This window comes from Schistocerca cancellata, chromosome 2 (genome assembly GCF_023864275.1).
Source record: "Schistocerca cancellata isolate TAMUIC-IGC-003103 chromosome 2, iqSchCanc2.1, whole genome shotgun sequence".
Taxonomy (NCBI): Eukaryota; Metazoa; Arthropoda; class Insecta; order Orthoptera; family Acrididae; genus Schistocerca; species Schistocerca cancellata.
The window spans coordinates 143,661,820-143,681,240 of NC_064627.1; the positions used below are offsets into that span (position 1 = coordinate 143,661,820).

Genomic DNA, 19,421 nt, shown 5'->3' on the forward strand with positions numbered 1-19,421 from the left:
CATTTAGGGCAACAAAATGAGACGTAGAAAATCGTCAACGTACCGCTGTGCTGTGAAGGCGACGCGGATAACAACCAAAGGTGTCCTATTTATAGAATAAGTTGCTAACAATTTTCTTCATTTTTTCCACTGCCGATTTCGAAGCTTAAAGCTTCATCTTCAGGTACCACCAAATAATTATGAAACCATAAATGTGTAGCGGTCGGACCAATCAGTCCATTGGGGATCACAACCACGTCATAAAAAAGCATGGGAATCAGTAACGATAGCTCCCGCTTGGACAGCACAATACGGAAGTCCTCCTATGGTGCCGTAGCAGAACATCCGTGAATTACTGCCCAGGCGGGCGCTGTGGTTGTTGGACCATCACTCCTGGTTGTGGGAACATACGGCGGCGGGGGACTTTCAGGTTTGTATCGCTCCACTGTCCAGGGCGTCTCCAGACACCTCTTCGGTCTGGACTCTCACTGACTGGAGTAGAACCGTCTTCTGTGACGAGTCTAGCTTCGAACTGAGGCCTTATGACCAGCAAAGAAGACGTGTCTGGAGACACTACGGACAGCACTGGATACCAGTCCGACTGTCGCCCACAGTATGGCTCAACAATCAGGAGTGATGGTCTGACGGGCCATGTCTTTTCACAGGAGGACCCCTTTGGTTGTCATCCACGGCACCCTTACACCACGGCTGTACCTCGATGACTTTATACGAACCGTTTCCTCGCGCTTCATGACAAGCCATCTTGGGCTTACAATTCAGCATACGCGGTGACAGTTTCCGCTGCTTGCCTTCGTGCTTGCCAAACCCTACCTTGGCCAACAAGGTCGTTGGATCTCCCCTGATTGAGGACGTTTCGAGCATTATGGGAAGGGCCCTCCAACCATCTCGGGAATTTGACGATCTCATGCGCCAGTTTTACAGAATTTGGCACGACATCCCTCAGCAGGAATCCAACAACTCTATCAGTCATTGCCAAGCCGAATAACTGTTTACATAAGGACCAGAGCTGGATCAACGCGGTACTGACTTGCACAATTTGCGAATCTCTTCCTCTTGAATAAATCGTTTACTTTTTCTAAAACTGTAATCATTTGTTTGTCTGTACTGGAACATCACATCTACCGATTCCCGTTCCATTCGGATAACTGCTTCACAGTGCATCGGCTTACTTTTCGTAAAGTGTACAACAAAAAGTAACGGATTTTACATACCAGAAACAAGTTCAACTCGAACAAAACTCAAAAGCAGATGATGTCCTTGCACAAAACGTGCAACGATTACTGAAAACATGCGGTGCACTACCTTATCCTATGTGTTTAGGATTCGGTCGGAGTTATATCACCGAGGCCTCGCGCTGGCACTTCATGAAGTTGCGAAGGCTACCTGGCAGTTGTCATTGGATCTGTACCTCTTAGGCTATGACTGTGCCTGAAGCTACGACAGACCCAGTTGCAGTGCGCTGTCCCAACAGCTGATATGGTCGTCGCTGCCTTCAATTCAGAATTGCCCTTTGTGCTGTAACAGTTCTGCTACAATTTCTTCGCCGATAGATATGAGAGATTCCCTTAAGGTAATTAACAGCGTGTTACACGCCTACAGCAGTGTTGTATCGTCCAGAGATCACGGTGCCAAACCGAAGTTGGCAACGCGAATCGATTCCACAGACATTAGTGAGGGCTCGTTGCAATCCGCAACGACGTATGGAAGGCGCTCTTGAAGACTACGTCAATCCCCCAACACTGTAGTCCCATCACACTGAGCTCAACCCACTTCGTGACCTCATTTGAAGTACTCAGCATAACAATGTAGGACTAACGAGTAGTTAACTTTTCTGACAAAACAAACTTTCGTAAAGGTTGCATTTCATACTGCGTGAGAACTGTTTATAAATAAGAGCATCAAGTGATTCTTTGCTTGTCAATGACAGTTGTAAATTATACAAAAATCCTGTGGCAAAAAATGTGTCAAAGCTAAGTAAATCCCTTACTCATTTATGTAATAAAGCGAACTAATATTTCATGTGTTCTTGTTTGATGATCCTTCTTCCAGAACAATCAAAGAATTCACAGTTATGGCCCAGCTGGCAGGGAGAAAGTTATTTAGCCTGGTCACAGGAAGTAGTTTTTACATAACTTCAGTATCACAAATAGCAACTGAGTTACACTGGAAAAAATCACATAAATATTAACTCGCGGAAACAAACAATTAAGAACAACTTGGGGTACGCGATTATCATGATGGCTCTGCACGAAACTATCACATGCAAACCAGTGACTCTACAATCTGTTTATGTCATTTGTAGATAGAGAGAGAGCAATCGTATGTTTGAAAGAACGATGACAGTTGGCGTTCTGAAACTGTTGGAAGACAGCTGTGAAACAGCAGTTCCGCTGTTCAAGATAATCTGAAGATGCGCTAACCAGGAGAAACGTGTCATTATTAATAAAACACTTGCAACCGGGACTGCTTTTTAATCTTGGAGCTTTGAACCACTGTTGCTGCCTCAGGCCAAAATGGAGTGGAGCAATGTGTTCAGATGTGAAACCAGTTGGTGGAAAGGTTTCTATATATTATTAACTACGTAATTTGAAAGTGAAGACAGTGGTATATAGGGGACAGGTAATATGTAGAGTTGGAGAAGTGGTTCCGCGTACTTGCATCAGGGATGGTGGCAACAATTTCTAAACACATTAAAAAATGTGAGTGTTCACCCATTTGAGCGGTTGGATTGGAAATTTCATCGGGCACTGCACACAGGGGTGGGATGTAGGCGAGAGGATGTGGAAGCATTATAAATGGAAACGGTGGGCTCCCAACTATGTGCAGTGTGATCTGCAGGTCAATAGAGGGCCACTCTCTTAATGGATGACTGGCCAAACGAGGTGGCATTCGGGAGCATGGCAGTTCAAATGCCTTATGGAGCACATACATTTAGTTTTCTGTGGTTTCCCCACATCACATAAGGCAAATCGTGGAATCGCTCCTTTCAATAGGATTTCCTTCCTCATTCGTTTCCAATTCCTTGAACTGTGTTTCTACTGATATCACAGTACATGGGAAATTCAAATCACCGGAGGAAGGAGATGATGAATTCCAGTTATTCTTATAGATCTTGTAATTAAATTTTCCCTAAGGCATTTAAGTCTCATCTTTATCTACGATTGATAATTGAATTAAAATTTGTGCTACGGTCAGGACACAAACCCAGGTCCTCTTGCTTACTAGGCAGAATTGCTGCACTCTGGTGAAGAGTGCTGCATGAACCATCCAAGTCGAATGCCCTCCCCAACATAAACATCAATTCATATCTTCAGCTTATAAATATGAGGCTTCAATGTCTCGTGGAAAATTTAATTACAAGATCTATAAGATCACCTATGGTACAGGACTTCCCCATTACATCCAACGCTGTGTTGCTATTCCAAAGCCGGAGAGCGGTGGCAATACTGACAATGTAGGGGGAAAATAAGCTGAAGGTATGAAGTTTGTGGTGGGGAAGGCATTCGACTTGGGTAGTTCGTGCAGCTATTTGGACAACACTGCTGCTGTGGTGTAATGGTTTGCATTTCTGCCTAGTAAGCAAGGACAGCTGGGCTCGACTTCTGGTCCTGGAGCAAGTTTCAATTCAATTCTTCACCTATCATCATTATCGTAGAATTCCTGTTATGGTTGCGAAGTAGATTGAGAAGTGCTTTAATCTGTTTTCAGTCGTTGAAAATCGGTGAAATTAATGCTTTCAAACGAAACATTGCGTCTCTGCTGAGTGGTACATTTTCAATTTTACATTTCCTGATAGAAATGTGTATGTGTGTTAATCTGCAGACAAAGCTTCCTTAGCAGTTACTTGATACACCCATGTCTGTTCAACATGTAACAATTTCCTTGTATTAGTTTATGACAGTATTATTGCACCTGAGAATGCGTTTTTATCATTTATATTTCACGAGGACACTGTGAACCACTTGATAGTATATGCACAACTATCTTGAAATCATTCACAGTGTGAACGTTTTCCTTGGACACCACTGTAACTCTTGTACCATCACTACATGTTTCCGACAATGGCCACGGGAGACCAAGAGCAATAATATAGTGGTTGTTTGGCCCAACAATTCTTGAACATACACGGCAGACAATTTTGTTTCTGCAAACCACACTACAGCTTGTCCGTGCTGCTGTGCAGTGGCCATTTTCACTTCCTGCGACCATGGTGCACTCTGGCGACGATACTTGGCACTTCTGACGTGGGAATATAAATTCTTTGAGATGCTCTACATTGTGGTGCATTTTTCACTGTCACATCTACTGTGGTTTTTCTCTCCTGGGTCCTTGAAATCAGTGAGGTTTGAGGGGCACACCCTGTATTATAACATCACTACATGTTTTCGACGATGGCCACGGGAGACCAAGAACAATAATACCGTGGTTGTTTGGGCCAACAATGCTTGAACATACACAGCAGAGAATGTTGTTACTGTGTTCTTCAGTCTCAAGACTCGTCTGATGTAGTTCTCCACGCTAGCCTGTCCTGCACCAGCCTCTTCATTCCCACATAAATACTATAGTCTTCAATAATTCGAACCTGCTTACTGTATTCAAGCCTTGACCTCCTTCTACAATTTTTAGCTCCTACATTCCCTTCTATTACGAAACTGACAATTCCTCGATGCCTCAGGCTGTGACCTGTCAGTTGATCCTTTCTCTTAGATTGTGCCACAAAATTCCTCGTTCCTGAATTCGATTCAGTACCTCCTCATTATTTACTCAATTCATCTAATCTTCAGTATTCTTCTTTAGCGACAAATTTCAAAAGCTTCTATTGTTTTTCTGTTTGAATTGTTTATTGTGCACATTACACATGTTTTAAAGGCAACATTCTGTACAAATACCTTCAGAAAAGACCTTACAACACTTTAATTCACATTAAGTGTTAACAAGTTCCTCTCTTCCAGAGGTGATTCTTTCTATTGACAGTCTGCAGTTTAAATCCTCTCTGCTTTGACCATCATCAGTTATCTTGATGCCCAAATAGCAAAATTATCTTCTAATTTGATTGTCTCATTCCCCTATCTAATTCCCTCAGCATTGCCTGATTTAATTCGACTGCATTCCCTTAGCCTTGTTTTACTTTTGCTCATGTTCCTCCTGTAACCCCTTTTCAAGACACTATCCGTTTCGCTAAACTGCTCTTCCAAGTATTTTGCAATTTCTCATAAAATTACAATGTCACTGGAAAACTTCCAAGCATTGCCTTATTCTTCTAAATTTTTCCACATTTATCCTTCCTTTGCTTTGCTGCTTGCTCAGTGTACGTACAGACTGAATAGCTTCGGGGCTAGACGACATACTTGTCTCATTCGCTTCGCAACTATTGCTTCATATTGATGTCTTTCGACTCTTACAACTGCAGTCTGCTTTCTGGAAGAATATAGCAATTAATTCATTACATGAAACGCAGATCTCGATCTTATGAGCTGATTTCACACACGTTTATGATGCTCACTATAGCCATGCTGCTACTCACTGAGTTAACTACCCACACCCCACAGACCAGTTTTTTATAAAGAAAAATGGGATTCACAATACGAGGAGCACATTGTGTTAACTGACCTATACTAGACTCACCAAGCCTGTACGTGGACAACATAGTCTATGCTCAAACACTGATTCTTCGTCCAGAATTGTGTTTTATTGCTTGATGCATCATGTGTGATGTTCTTACACTTTGGCTATGTGATTCTATTCGACCAGTTGGATTTGTACATTTTCTTGATCTATGAGAATCAGGATATTTTTAGGAGATCGGTGTATGACACTAGATACATCACTAATGATAATTGGAATAGAAGTACTCAGTTAATTTATGAAAACAGACTCTTAACAATACTGATATGCAAACATCTTTGACATCATAGCAGTTAGCGTAAACCTGTTGGTCTATTAGACACGTGCACCATGTAACGGATAACTTACGCCGACTCGTATCTTGCTGCCCTTGGCGACCAGGTCTTTCCTCAGTCCCTCTAGCAGTGCTTTGACGGCGTGCTTGCTGGCGTAGTACATCGCGAAAGCACTTGCAGCCGGTGTCGTGTGTCCCGCAACACTGAAAATTAGGAAACACGTTGTAACAGTAGAAGCAGGCTACAACAGCGCAGTTGAGCGGGGAGTCAGCACGTGAGATACAATCTTGCATGATTACCTCAACTAATAATATACCAATGAGGAGCACACCTGGTGTTTCGCTGGCTATCCGTAAGGTGCTCCATCAACATTCATCTTCCAAATCTTTTTTCCTTTTCTTTGTCATTTCTTTCTATCTCTAGTTTTTTACGTTTCGTAATCTGAGCCAGCACATAAGTCAATGGTGATGATATGATGAACTGTGATTATCCCATTCTAAGTAATGTTAACAACTTCCACAGTCATATTAACTCATACCACCGACAACAACAAACCACATGAACTTAGCGTTGAATGTGTGCCGCGCAATCCGAAGGATGCTTTTGCACTCCTCCTGCCAACATACTTCGAATGTTCACAAACCGAACCAATATCATGCTCACTACATACTTTTCTTTCATTTCCAGAGAAATAATTCCGACACAGTGACATTATGGGAACATAGTTTCTTGTGACGACATTCTTGTGGCAGACATTCCAAGCCCACTTGCTGCATCAAAATAGAAAAAAAAAGTCTTGAGCTTTCGATCATTATCTCCATTGCCTTCCTCATGCGTAACTGGCTATTTATGTGCCAGGAAGACAGAACATTTATACGCAGCATAGTTATAATTACTGTCATGGTTACTTCCTCTTTTATTTGACACACTGATTGGAGTATCTGCGAGTGGTCTCTTCACGAGGGCTGTTCAAAAAATTCCGGAACATTCGTAATTTCGCGCAGTGGTGCGTTGGAGCGAAATGCGGTTGGAATCCATGCACACGCCTGGGTCTAATGTGTAACTGCCGGAAGTTCCATTCTTGTATGTCTGTTAGTTATTGCTCAGTGCTGTATTAAGTAGAATATTGTAACCCACAGTTTACAATTTCGAGTTGGCAGAGTTGGAAGAGTAACGCGTCTGTATTAAATTTTGCTTGAAAGCGATGAGTGCTGAAGCCGTACTCGATGTTACGAATGTTTCACACGGTTTAAAAACTGCCGGACAGAAGTTGAAGATGACACTCCTTCAGTAAGCCCTTCGACGTCTACCGACGACGCTCATGAAGGAACGTCAACGAAATTGTGAGTGCCAATCGAAGACTGACTGTCCGAGAGACTGTAGAAGAATGGAACATTTCATGAAATCCTGACACAGCAGCTTGGAAATGCATCTTGTTACTGCCAAGTTCATCCCACAGCTTATGAGTCAAGACCAGAAAGACCTTGCCTCGCAGTCTTAAAAGAGCTAATGGATCGCAGAAAGAGAACGAGGTGTTCCTTAAGAGAATCATAACTGGTGATGAGACTTGGGTCCACGCTTATGATGCTGAGACCAAGATTCAGTCTTTACAACGGGCCAGGAAAGGTACTCCAAGAGCAAAAAAGCTCGTCAGATCAGGTCAGGTCAAATGTTAACCTATACTGATAGTTTTCTTTGACTTTGAAGGATTTGTGCCACTGGGACAAACTGTTAATCGATGGTACTATCGGGACGTGTTGTGACGCCCGCGAGAAAATGTGAGAAGGAAACGGCCTGAAATGTAGGCTAACAGCTCGCGGGTCCTGCAGCATGATAACGTACCCGCACGTTCATGCCCGTTGGTGCGTGACTGTTGTACAAAAAAAGGAAATGACTGTGTTGCCTCGTCCTCCGTACTCTCCAGACCTGGCCTTTGCAATTTTTGTTTTCAAAGTTGAAAGGACGAAGATCTGCAACGATAGATGGGATAAGAGAAAATTCGCAGACGGTGCTTCGCGCGGTCCAACAATAGGCATACCAAGACTGCTTCCAGAAGTGGATACGCGATGGGAGAGGTGTATCAGTTGTGGAGGACAGTATTTCGAAGGAGACTATACACAATAAGTAAAAGGTAAGCGTAGAAACATTTTGTGGTCACAATTCCAGAATTTTTTGAAGAGACCTCGTACTACGACCTCCTACGTTTTCTGATACCGTCCTCGGCAACGATTCACAAAACGGTGACCATGACATTATTATACACCTTTCCCGTTAGCCCTTGTAACTGAGGTACCATCTGTCTCCCTAGCAGCTACGTATTGTCTTTGAACTTACCTGAAAGAAGCCCTCCCGGTTAGTCGTGCGATCTAACGCTCTGCTTTCGGGGCGAGAAGGCGTGCCGGTCTCCGGGACGAATCCGCCCGGCGGATTAGTGTCGAGGTCCGGTGCGCCGGCCAGCCTGTGGACGGTTTTTACGGCGGTTTTCCATCCGCCTCGGTGAATGCGGGCTGGTTCCCCTTATTCCGCCTCAGTTACACTTTGTCGGCGATTGCTGCGCAAACACTGTCTCCACGTACGCGTACACCATAATTACTCTACCACGCAAACATTTGGGGTTACACTCGTCTGGTGTGAGTCGTTCCCGCGGGGGGGGGGGGGGCTAGTCCACTGGGGGCCGAACCGCACACAATAAGCTTGGGTTCGGTGAGGAGCGGCGCTGGGGTGGATGGACTGCTGTAGCCTGTTGTGGGGTTTGTGTACCACTGAGGGCTACGGTGGGGACGAAGCCTCTCCGTCGTTTCTGGGTCCCCAGTTCCATACAATACAATAACTGAAAGACGTGATATGTTGGGTGTAATACAGGGTGATTCAAAAAGAATACCACAACTTTAGGAATTTAAAACTCTGCAACGACAAAAGGCAGAGCTAAGCACCATCTGTCGGCGAATTAAGGGAGCTATAAAGTTTCCTTTAGTTGTACATTTGTTCGCTTGAGGCGCTGTTGACTAGGCGTCAGCGTCAGTTGATGCTAAGATGGCGACCGCTCAACAGAAAGCGTTTTGTGTTATTGAGTACGGCAGAAGTGAATCGACGACAGTTGTTCAGCGTGCTTTTCGAACGAAGTATGGTGTTAAACCTCCTGATAGGTGGTGTATTAAACGTTGGTATAAACAGTTTACAGAGAATGGGTGTTTGTGCAAAGGGAAAAGTTCTGGACGGCCGAGAACGAGTGATGAAAATGTAGCACGCATCCAGCAAGCATTTGTTCGCAGCCCAGGAAAATCGACTCGCAGAGCTAGCAGAGAGCTGCAAATTCCACAATCAACTGTATGGAGAGTCCTACGAAAAAGGTTAGTTATGAAACCTTATCGTCTGAAATTGGTTCAAGCACTGTCTGCAGCTGATAAGATTAAAAGAATCGATTTCTGTGATTTTATCCTTGCTCAAATGGAAACAGATGAATCTTTCGTTTCAAAGATTGTGTTTAGTGATGAAGCAACTTTCCACACTAACGGGAAAGTCAACCGTCACAATGTCTGTATATGGGGCACTGAGAATCCGCGGGAAGCAACTCAGTATGAACGTGACTCGCCTAAGGTGAACGTTTTCTGTGCCATTTCAGCCAATAAAGTTTTTGGTCCCTTTTTCTTCGAAGGTGCTACTGTAACTGGACTACAGTATCTGGAGATGTTAGAGAATTGGCTGTTCCCTCAGCTCGAACAAGAAGCACAACAATTCATATTTCAGCAGGATGGAGCGCCACCACATTGGCGCTTATCTGTCCGTAACTACCTGAACGTCAACTACCCGAGGCGATGGATCGGCCGCCAGGCAGCCCGTGACAGAGCACTTCATCACTGGCCTCCAAGAAGCCCTGATCTTACCCCCTGCGATTTTTTCTTATGGGGGTATGTTAAGGATATGGTGTTTCGGCCACCTCTCCCAGCCACCACTGATGATTTGAAACGAGAAATAACAGCAGCTATCCAAACTGTTACGCCTGATATGCTACAGAGAGTGTGGAACGAGTTGGAGTATCGGATTGATATTGCTCGAGTGTCTGGAGGGGGCCATATTGAACATCTCTGAACTTGTTTTTGAGTGAAAAAAAAACCTTTTTAAATACTCTTTGTAATGATGTATAACAGAAGGTTATATTATGTTTCTTTCATTAAATACACATTTTTAAAGTTGTGGTATTCTTTTTGAATCACCCTGTATATTTGCAACGAAACAACCACCATAGTTCGGCATTACACTCTTTGCTTGACTGTTACACGTCTACAACGACTGTGACGACAGCGAATGCAATCATTCTGACTATTATAGCACAGTGATCTACTACGCATCTACCTTGTATTCCATTGAACTGGGGACTTAAAAACGACGTAGAGGCTTCGTCCCCGCCGTAGCCCTCAGTGGTCCACAACCCACAACAGGCTACAGCAGTCCAATTACGCCACCTTCACCTCACACTGAACGCAGGGTTATTGTGCAGTTCGGCCCCCAGACGAGTGTGACCCCAATGTTTGCGTGTTAGAGCAATCATTATGGTGTACTCGTACGTGGAGGCAGCGTTTGCGCAGCAGCCGCCGACATGGTGTAACTGAGGCGGAATAAGGGGAACCAGCCCGCATTCGCCGAGGCAGATGGAAAACCGTTTTAAAAACCATCCACAGACTGGCCGGCACACCGGACCTCGACACCAATCCGTCGGGCGGATTCGTGCCGGAGACTTGCACGTCTTCCCGCTCGGAAAGCAGTACATTAGACCGCACGACTAAGCGGGTGGGCTACGCATCTACCTTACGCTGACTGGCAAAAGACTGAATTACAAAATCTCAACAAGACTTATGTAGCAGATCACAGCTCGTATTGGGTAGCTTCGCTGATATAGCTTAGGGTATACGTGGTCGCCTCTTTTACACACTGCGCAACACAATTAAAGGACCACTTTTTCGAAACGCCGCAGTTGTCTCCCGTTGCGATGTAGACTTTTGAAATTCAGTTTAATGGTGCCCTACAAAAGCGTGGCGCCCTGGGACGTCAACCTCGGGCTCGGCGATACTCCGAACACCAAGATGTAGACACACGGGACAAAAAGGCCAGAGCGTAGAAGTTCATGTGAGCTACAAAGTGGTTAATGATGCCACACTGGCACCAAATTGCGGCACAGTCCATCCCAACACCACCGTGGAAGTGTCACACGGTGGGAAGTTCGTCACAACGCCTCTTTCCCACATTTCACTCATTCTTTTGACGTCTCTGTAATGGAGGTCAGAACCGCGACGCCCAGCGTTGAAACCAAACTATTTTCTCACGATTGACCGAGGAAATATTTCAGTCACACTGCCGCTCAGAATAGACAAGAATAGGCCTCAGCAGATGGCATAAAGGGTGTCAATGAAACCACTGCCCTTTCCTTAGGGCGTTCATTTCCACACATTTCGCTGTCGAAAACGATAGTTGTCGGTGTCATGAGCAACAGGACAATGCTCTTGACACCTTTGACACTGCTGACATCCAAGGACGATTCAAACCTTCTCTAACAACATCGTCGGCCTGTAAGCCTAATTAAGGTGTGGAGTGAGTTCCTGTCACAGCTCTTGCTCTGGTGTGCGGTGTGGAATCGCTATGGGACATTCATAACCATTCGACGAAATCTGACCGCGATCCGAAGCAGCAAAGGGTACTTATGCATTTTCAGCCCTCTTGCTTCACGCTTTGCTGTGGCGTGCTCACGGACGGGTGCGACATTGACACATGCGTGAATAAGACTGTAAAGAGTCTTCCTACGAACCCCCACTTCGGCAACCACCAGACTGCCTTTGCTGCGCACTTTAAAATGTGTAGGGTGACAATTATTGAACTATATGAAATAAAATCCTCATAACTTATGAACAGTTTGCGTTAGGACGTTCAAACTGCACACTTGAGCGCTGGGTATGATGAGAAGCAGTATGCTCATGCATGGTCAGGTTTAGCGATGAAGCCCACTTTCATCTGGATAGGTTCCTCAATAAGCAAAATTGGGGGACTTAGAATCTACATTTCACGATGGAGAAGTATCTTCCATCCTCAACGGTTGCCTGTGTGGTCTGCAATATCCAGTCATCGAGTAATCGGTTCGATATTCCTTGATGGCACGGTGATTACCAAACGGTACGTGAAGGTTCTGAACGGTGGTTTTATTCCCATTATCCAAAGTGACCCTGATTTCTACAAGATGTGGTTCATGCAAAACAGAGCTCGACTCCGTCGTAGCAGGAGAGTGTTTGATGTCCTGGAGGAGGACTTTGGGGACCGCATTCTGGCTCTACGATACCCAGAGGCCACTGACATGGGCCTCCATTGGCCGCCATATTCTCCGAGTCTGAACACATTTGACTCCTTTTTATGGGGGATATATTAAAGAAAAGTGTGTACAGCAATAACCCCAAGACCATTGCTGGGCTGAAAACAGCCATTCAGGAGGTCATCGACATCATCGGTGTTCCGACATTGCAGCGGGTCCTGCAGAATTTCGCTGTTCGTCTGCATCACGTCATCGGCAATGATGGTAGGCATATCGAACATGTCATAAACTAAATTGGAATATCTGTAGTGGCGTTTACATGTTGAATAAGGTGTGTGCACTCCGTAGTTTGTAACTAATTTACTTTTTTTTCACATAGTTCAACAATAGTAACCGTGTGCCTGTATAGACACAAACCGTGATGGAGACAGGCAACCTCTTGACAGGTCTCCAATCTCGTATACCTGCTAGCAGGTGTAAAAGCAGCAGCACAGCCTGCCAGCACGTGTCTGGATCACTTGTCACAGTTTGTCCCTGTACAGAGACATTTTTGGAAGTTCTCGACGGAGGGTGCTACTGAACTGGCAGTTTTGGAGGCATCCTTTTTTGTTTTACTCACGCGTGTGTCAATGTCGCGTCACACCGTGCTCAGGCCACAGGAGGGTATGAAGCAGGAGGGCTGAAAATGCATAAGCTCTCTTTGCCGTTTCGGGTCGCAGTCAAATTTCGTCGACTGTCTTGAATAGTCCATAGTGATTCCACGCCGTACACAGTGATCGCCTTGGACACGTTAAGTGATGTCGCTGGACCACGTTGTTCCTAGAGAAGGTTTGAATCGTCCGGTGGATGTCTGCAGTGTCAAAGGTTGCCAAGATCGTCATACTGTTACTCACCACACCGCGAACTGTCGTTTTCCACCGCGAAATGTGTTGGAGTCAACGCTCCAAGGGGAGGGGTGGTTTCATTGATGCCCTTTATGGCACCTTCTGAAGCCTATTCATGTCGTTTCTGAGCTGCGGTGTGCGTGAAATGTTTTCCTCCGCCACTCATAAGGAAATCGCAAGGTTTCAACACGGTTCTGACCTACATCTCGGAGGCGTCAAAAGAGTGTCTGTAATGTGGGAAAGTGGGGTTGTTATGAAATTCCTACCGTGTGACACTTCCACGGTGGTGTTGGGAAGGTCTGGGGTGCAATTTGGTGCCAGTGTGACATCATTAATCCACCTTACAGTACACGTCAACTTCTGAGCTCTGGCCCTTTCTTCGTATGTGTCGACACCTTGCTGTGTGAAGCACCACCGAGCTCAAGGATCACATCGCAGATCGCCACGCCTTTCCACCATTACAGGGGAAGAATAAAGAGACCCTTGAGCCAAATTTAAAACGTTTACATCACGACAGATCAGCCCCGATAGCTGAGTGGTCAGCGTGACGGATTGCCACCCTACAGGCCCGGGTTCGATTCCAGACTGGACTGGGGATTTTCTCTGCTCAGGTCGCCCAATGTGGTGTCGAATGTAGCAAGACCTGCACCACGGCGGCCGGACCTGCCCCGTACGGGGCCTCCCAGCCAACAACGCCAAACACTCATTTCCATTTTTCCATCATGACGGGTGACAATCAAGACATATCAACGAAGTGGTCCTTTAGTTGTACTGTGCAGTGTACAGAGTGTCCATAAAATCCATTTACAATTTCAAAATTTTATTACAACAGCAGTTGAAATAGTTTACCAAAATTTCTTTTATTGTAATCACTGCTTACTTAAGTTTTTATATATACTAAAATTTTGTGTTTCAGATACTCTGCTGATGGAAGGAACTTGTAAGACGTCGTGATCTCCTGACCTACATATTCCGCCTTCACAATCATATTCCGCACATCAAGACGCATCATTCGAACCCAGGCTCCACAAGATAAAGTCAATGTTGTATGAATTCATGTAAACGATATGCAAATAACTAATAAATCATAAATGCACACCGAGATTGAAATACTCGAGGCTGGTGTACACACACACATTCCAGACAGGACGGTCACAGGAGCTCTTAGTTCGGGAGAGGCAGACCGCACGCTGGGAGGCTGGTCCCTTCAGAGGACAAGTTAACCTATCTATGTCGGCCGGTGACCGCCCGTAGAGGAGACAGCGTTTGCCCGAGTGAAAGGCAGAACGACCCCGTGTTCGGCTTAAAAGCAAATTCCACTACATTGTGTGGGAGCGGCCAGCCTATGCATTCTTTACACATAGCACGCAGTTTCAGAGGTTTTCAGAGGGAGACAGCAAACGCCAAACGCCGATGCTACAGATTTCTTGATTGGTCACCTTAAACGAATCGTCATTCTCCCGTTTTAGAAGAATAATGCTGAATGGCAGACGATATTCCTGACGCCTTGAGCTGAAGGAGTAATGGAAGAGACCGAAAGATATACCCCTTCATATCTGGCGTGGAGAGTGGCCCTTGCGTTGTCGCTCTTGGAGCGAAGACATGTAACGAGAGCGTGTGCGCTCGTACGTGTACTCAAAGAGCGAGGAACAAGTCTCTCCTCAGTACTTCAATGGAAGAGCACCTCTGTCGATAGGGAATCGGAGTGCGACTCTATATTGAGTCCTTGCGATTAAGCATTGTTCACTGTGTTGGCCGCCACACTTATTGTGCGGTGTGAACGGACAGAGTTATAGTTAAATGCCTGCGAGCGAATTTATGAGTGGCATCACGGTGGACTGGTTATCTGACTGGTGTACCACGCCAATAGTTAGAATAGGGGCGAATAGGAGTCCTTGACTTCATCAAGGCATAGGGAGAGTTTGATTGGCGAAGGTCAATCCAGATAGAACGAGAGTTATCTTATTTGTCAGCAGTGAGGTGCAGACAGCAGTCATCGCAGCTTACGGTATTGTGCGCTACAGCTCTTGCGAGCCCCATATTTCCTCCACAACAGTACACTTCACTGCATTTCACACGTGACAGCCTTGACCGTAACTAGCAACATTCTAACGGATAATTATTCAAGTTTAGTAGGCGCGGCTGTCAGCCATTCTGCCAAGTCAATAACAATCTTAAACTTTGTATAGAAATTTCACTAGCGAATCCTATCCTTAAGAGGTAACTTCACATTCCGACTCACAATTTAGTTCATAACTAAAAGTGCCATTGTGATTTCTCAGAATTTTTGCAAAATAAATAATAATTTTCGTTAGTTTCATGTTTTTCTTACATTAACTAGCACTACTCCAGTACCCAAGTATCCCACTAGTTATGTAAGAAATTTTGTGAATTTTTGTGTCATTTTCTTACAGCGGACGACTCCAGAAGATATTTATTGCTGAAAGTTTTTCAGGCATTTCTCTTTAGAACGTTAGGAGCGTCTGTCTGACTTCTGTGGTAGTGTGGGGGTGGAAATTGCATCTTGCAGGAGCCACAGTGTAAAGGGTACATCTCAGATTAATCCGTTGCGCAGAATGACAGAATAGCACCCACACGCTCATGAACTGAACCTTGCAACCTCCCCACAGTAAAAAATATTTATGTATAACCTTCACATTCAGTGTAACCTCCTAACAAATTATTATTCCGTAACCTCGCAATAATAACGTGACTAATCTTCCAACAAAAAAATGTGGTTCATGTATATAACCTTTCAATAATTAACTGACTGTGAATCTAAACTGATAAATTTGGACGTCAGCAGTGCTGCGTCATGGCTCCGAAAGATCATACTGAACAAATTGAAAATTCTTACCTCAATTAAGTCGCCGGACAACGCGTATATATCTGCTCCTATAAGAAATTTTGTGGCACAGCCCAGAGCAATGCTGGCCGATAGATTTGTCATGTATAAAAAGAAACAACTGATTTTTTTTACAATAATCGGGATGACCATGGATTGGAGAAACTAGTAAATTCTTTTAATTGAGATGAATGATTGTCAAAAGTTAATTTTTATAAGAAAGATTATTATTAAGAGTTTTTTTTAAAAACATTCAAATGGACCTGACATAACAATAGTACAGGGTTATTACAAATGATTGAAGCGATTTCACAGCTCAACAATAACTTTATTATTTGAGATATTTTCACAATGGTTTGCACACACATACAAAAACTCAAAAAGTTTTTTTAGGCATTCACAAATGTTCGATATGTGCCCCTTTAGTGATTCGGCAGACATCAAGCCGATAATCAAGTTCCTCTCACACTCGGCGCAGCATGTCCCCATCAATGAGTTCGAAAGCATTGTTGATGCGAGCTCGCAGTTCTGGCACGTTTCTTGGTAGAGGAGGTTTAAAGACTGAATCTTTCACATCACTATGCGTGAAACTTGCCCACATGCGTTCAACCGTTTCTTCGCTCACTGCAGACCGACCCGTTGATTTCCCGTTACAGAGGCATCCAGAAGCTTTAAACTGCGCATACCATCGCCGAATGGAGTTAGCAGTTGGTGGACCTTTCTTGAACTTCGTCCTGAAGTGTCGTTGTACTGTTATGACTGACTGATGTGAGTGCATTTCAAGCACGACATACGCTTTCTCGGCTCCTGTCGCCATTTTGTCTCACTGTCCTCTCGAGCGCTCTGGCGGCAGAAACCTGAAGTGCGGCTTCAGTCGAACAAAACTTTATGAGTTTTTATACGTATCTGTAGTGTGTCGTGACCATATGTCAATGAATGGAGCTACAGTGAATTTATGAAATCTCTTCAATCATTTGTAATAGCCCTGTACATATGCGCGAGGCTGCTTTTACCTTATAATACATCGCTGATGCACTGCCATCGCTCCCCACGACCGGTCCAGACAACTCCATACACCAGATTGCTAGCTACTACTTACTCCTACTGCCACGCAGTTCCTACTGCAGTCAACACTGCTCTTTGGTCTGAGGTTCTCTTATAGCTTACATATCACAGGCAGCGCGTGAGCAATCCATCGAAATTACATCTGCTCGAGTGCGCTAGCGACAAATTCCTTAGTCGTGGACCTCTTACAACCTCTATAAAATGGCAACGTCTCAAGAGAAGGCACAATGTGTGTCCCGGTTTATTGAGACAAAATCGGATGTTCAGACTCAACGAAACTTCAGAACGAAGTATGGAAGAGATACACCATTGCGCCTTTCAGTCCGTGCAAGACACAAAAAATTTCTGGAGACAGGGATGGTGTTCGATAAAGGGAGGAGCGGGCGACCAAGAACATCCGAGGAAAACATCGTTCGCGTTTTAAACGTCTCCACTCGTTCACCTACGAAATCCATCCGCACTGCTGCCAGACAGTTTCAACTACCACGCTCAACTGCGCATAAGGTCCTCCACAAGAACTTACGGTTGTACGCTTACAAAGTACAACTGTTCCCGAAACTTGAGCCAAATGACAAGCCAAAACGGACAGAGTTTGCACTCAACATGCTGGTACGCCTTTCGGTGGATGAAGCACTCCTCAAGCGAATTTGTTTCAGTGAAGAGGCAGCTTTTTATATTTCTGGGACATTAAACAGACACAGTGTGAGAATCTGGGGTTCTGAACACCCCCATGTGACTAGGGAGCTTCATAGTCGAAAAGTGAAAGTGTGGTGTGGAATCATGTGCAACCGAATAACTGGCCCATTTTTCTTCAACGAGTCACCAGTTACTGCAGATGTTTACCTCGACCTTCTGACCGAATATGTCGCACCACAACTGAATGACTTACAACCTTCATTTTCCAGCAAGATCGTGCACCACCACATTGGGGACTGCATGTCCGTCGGTTCCTCAATGAAACATTTCCAGGCAGATGGATTGGGAGGGACGGGTATATAAAAGATATCGTGTATCAAACACAGATATGGGACATTGCTGACTTGAAGCAAAGGATTAGTAATGTCATTGCCACCATTGATGACGCTATGCTACAGCGAACATGGCAAGAAATCGAGTACCGTCTTGATGTGCTTCGTGCAACTAAAGGCGCCCATATAGAGGTCTATTAAACACTGTCAAAATGACTTTTTTAAACACTGATTGCGATGAAAGAAATGTTGTTAAAATACTTCAACAACTGCCGTTGTAATAAAATTTTGATGTTGTAAAGGGACTTTATGGACACCCTGTATTTTAAACCTCATTAACGATTGTCAGTTTAAAAAGCTGTTTAGCTATGTACAATTGAGCCTATCCCGTTTTGTTTGTTTCTCCTTGCTGGAGGTGTTGTGTTGGCCGAAGAGCCAACACCGTGTTATTATGGGAGGCCGAAATGCACGCGTTTTAGCTCACGCAGGCTGGTGTGAGGAGGGAAGGACTATACTGACGTGAGGTCTGGAACATGACAATGAATTAGAATTCAGAAAGCGGACGTAATTAGTTTCATACTTAACTTTAATCCATTAATGATGAACGTCGCTATTGACGGTACACGATTCACAATATTGTCTGTTCAGAATTCATTCTAATTACTGAATATGGTGCCTTGCTAGGTCGTAGCAAATGACGTAGCTGAAGGCTATGCTAAACTGTCGTCTCTGCAAATGAGAGCGTATGTAGTCAGTGAACCATCGCTAGCAAAGTCGGCTGTACAACTGGGGCGAGTGCTAGGGAGTCTCTCTAGACTAGACCTGCCGTGTGGCGGCGCTAGGTCTGCAATCACTGATAGTGGCGACACGCGGGTCCGACGTATACTAACGGACCGCGGCCGATTTAAAGGCTACCATCTAGCAAGTGTGGTGTCTGGCGGTGACACCACAGGAGGCTTTTCGTGTGTGTTCGGAGTGTGCTGCACCTTTTGGGCTTGTATGCAGGTGCTTTAGCTAACACGTACCTGCAAGAAAACATTTCAGCAAGGACAATGACAGTTTCTGCTGCTGCTGGTGTCTCGCGCTTGTTGCAAGAGGTGTTCATTACGCGTGAGAGACGCTGTCATGCGTTATTCTTACGGTTGCAAAGCTGTGCCAGAACTGTGTACGTTAGACTGCAAGGTACAGAAATACGAGTAAAATGCCGTCACAAGACGTGCCACAAGCGCACCTGTTGATGTGGATGATGAAGCCGTCGTCGACACCTCTCCTCAGCATGTCCTGCACGGCCTCCCTGGTGCAGATGCTCAGACCCAGCACGTTCACGTCCAGGATGCGCTTCCAGTCTTCCGTCTTGCCCTCTGGTCACAAGAACAAAGAGAAATACTGTACTTGCATAAACATTTTGCAGTATCTACTGGCTCATCCAACTGCAATGCAGACGCTAGGGGAGAGGCTTACTGT

The 19,421-nt window shown here is 44.9% G+C and overlaps 1 protein-coding gene across 1 annotated transcript in view; it reads right to left on the minus strand.

Moving 5' to 3' along the window:
* The window catches only part of LOC126161432 (dehydrogenase/reductase SDR family member 11-like), a 112,868-nt gene that overhangs the window by 34,044 nt on the left and 59,403 nt on the right, over window positions 1-19,421 (minus strand). Inside the window, exons 3-4 of the mRNA XM_049917233.1 lie at window positions 19,189-19,318; window positions 5,974-6,103 (exon numbers count right to left, since the gene is read on the minus strand). Of these exons, the coding sequence (XP_049773190.1) occupies window positions 5,974-6,103; window positions 19,189-19,318 (260 nt within the window). The remainder of the gene's footprint in view (window positions 1-5,973; window positions 6,104-19,188; window positions 19,319-19,421) is intronic.